Source organism: Crocuta crocuta, unplaced genomic scaffold (genome assembly GCF_008692635.1).
Source record: "Crocuta crocuta isolate KB4526 unplaced genomic scaffold, BGI_CrCroc_1.0 scaffold8, whole genome shotgun sequence".
Lineage (NCBI taxonomy): Eukaryota > Metazoa > Chordata > Mammalia > Carnivora > Hyaenidae > Crocuta > Crocuta crocuta.
Window position 1 is genome coordinate 635,805 of NW_027532162.1, and position 463 is coordinate 636,267.

Sequence of the window (463 nt, forward strand, 5' to 3'; positions counted from 1 at the left end):
GGGGGGGGGGGGGGGGGGTGAGCAGGGCCAGCAGTCCAAGCAGGACGCTGTGTGCGAGGAGAAGGACGTACAAGGAAGCGGAGAAACAGCCCCATGGGGCTGCGCGGGACCCAGGCTGCGAGGCTGAGCAGCAACAGCACAGCCAAACGCACGTCCAGCCGGGACCTCCGTGCCTCCTGGGACCCCGGGTGGCGGGGGGCCGCACAGGGAAGGCAGGAAGCCAGCCCCCTGCGGAGGGAGGGAGGGAGGGAGGGACAGCTACTATCCACGGAGACTTCGGCTCCCGCACTAGGAGTCCAGAGGTCCACGCCCCGTCCTGACAGCGTGGATGTGATCCGAAACACGTTCATCAGCATGATATTAACAATTCTTCATTTTTCACTCAAAAAGTTATTTTCTGGAGTTAATTTCACTAAGTCCTTGTAATTCCCTGCTCAGTGTTTTTTTTTAATAAAACATCTTT

At 58.3% G+C, this 463-nt stretch overlaps 1 protein-coding gene across 1 annotated transcript in view; it reads right to left on the bottom strand.

Annotated features, from left to right (window-relative positions):
- Positions 1-95, bottom strand: part of ASPG (asparaginase) — a 37,709-nt gene extending 37,614 nt beyond the window's left edge. Inside the window, exon 1 of the mRNA XM_077776532.1 lies at positions 72-95. Coding sequence (XP_077632658.1) covers positions 72-95 — 24 coding nt within the window. The remainder of the gene's footprint in view (positions 1-71) is intronic.
- Positions 96-463: the final 368 nt, after the last annotated feature.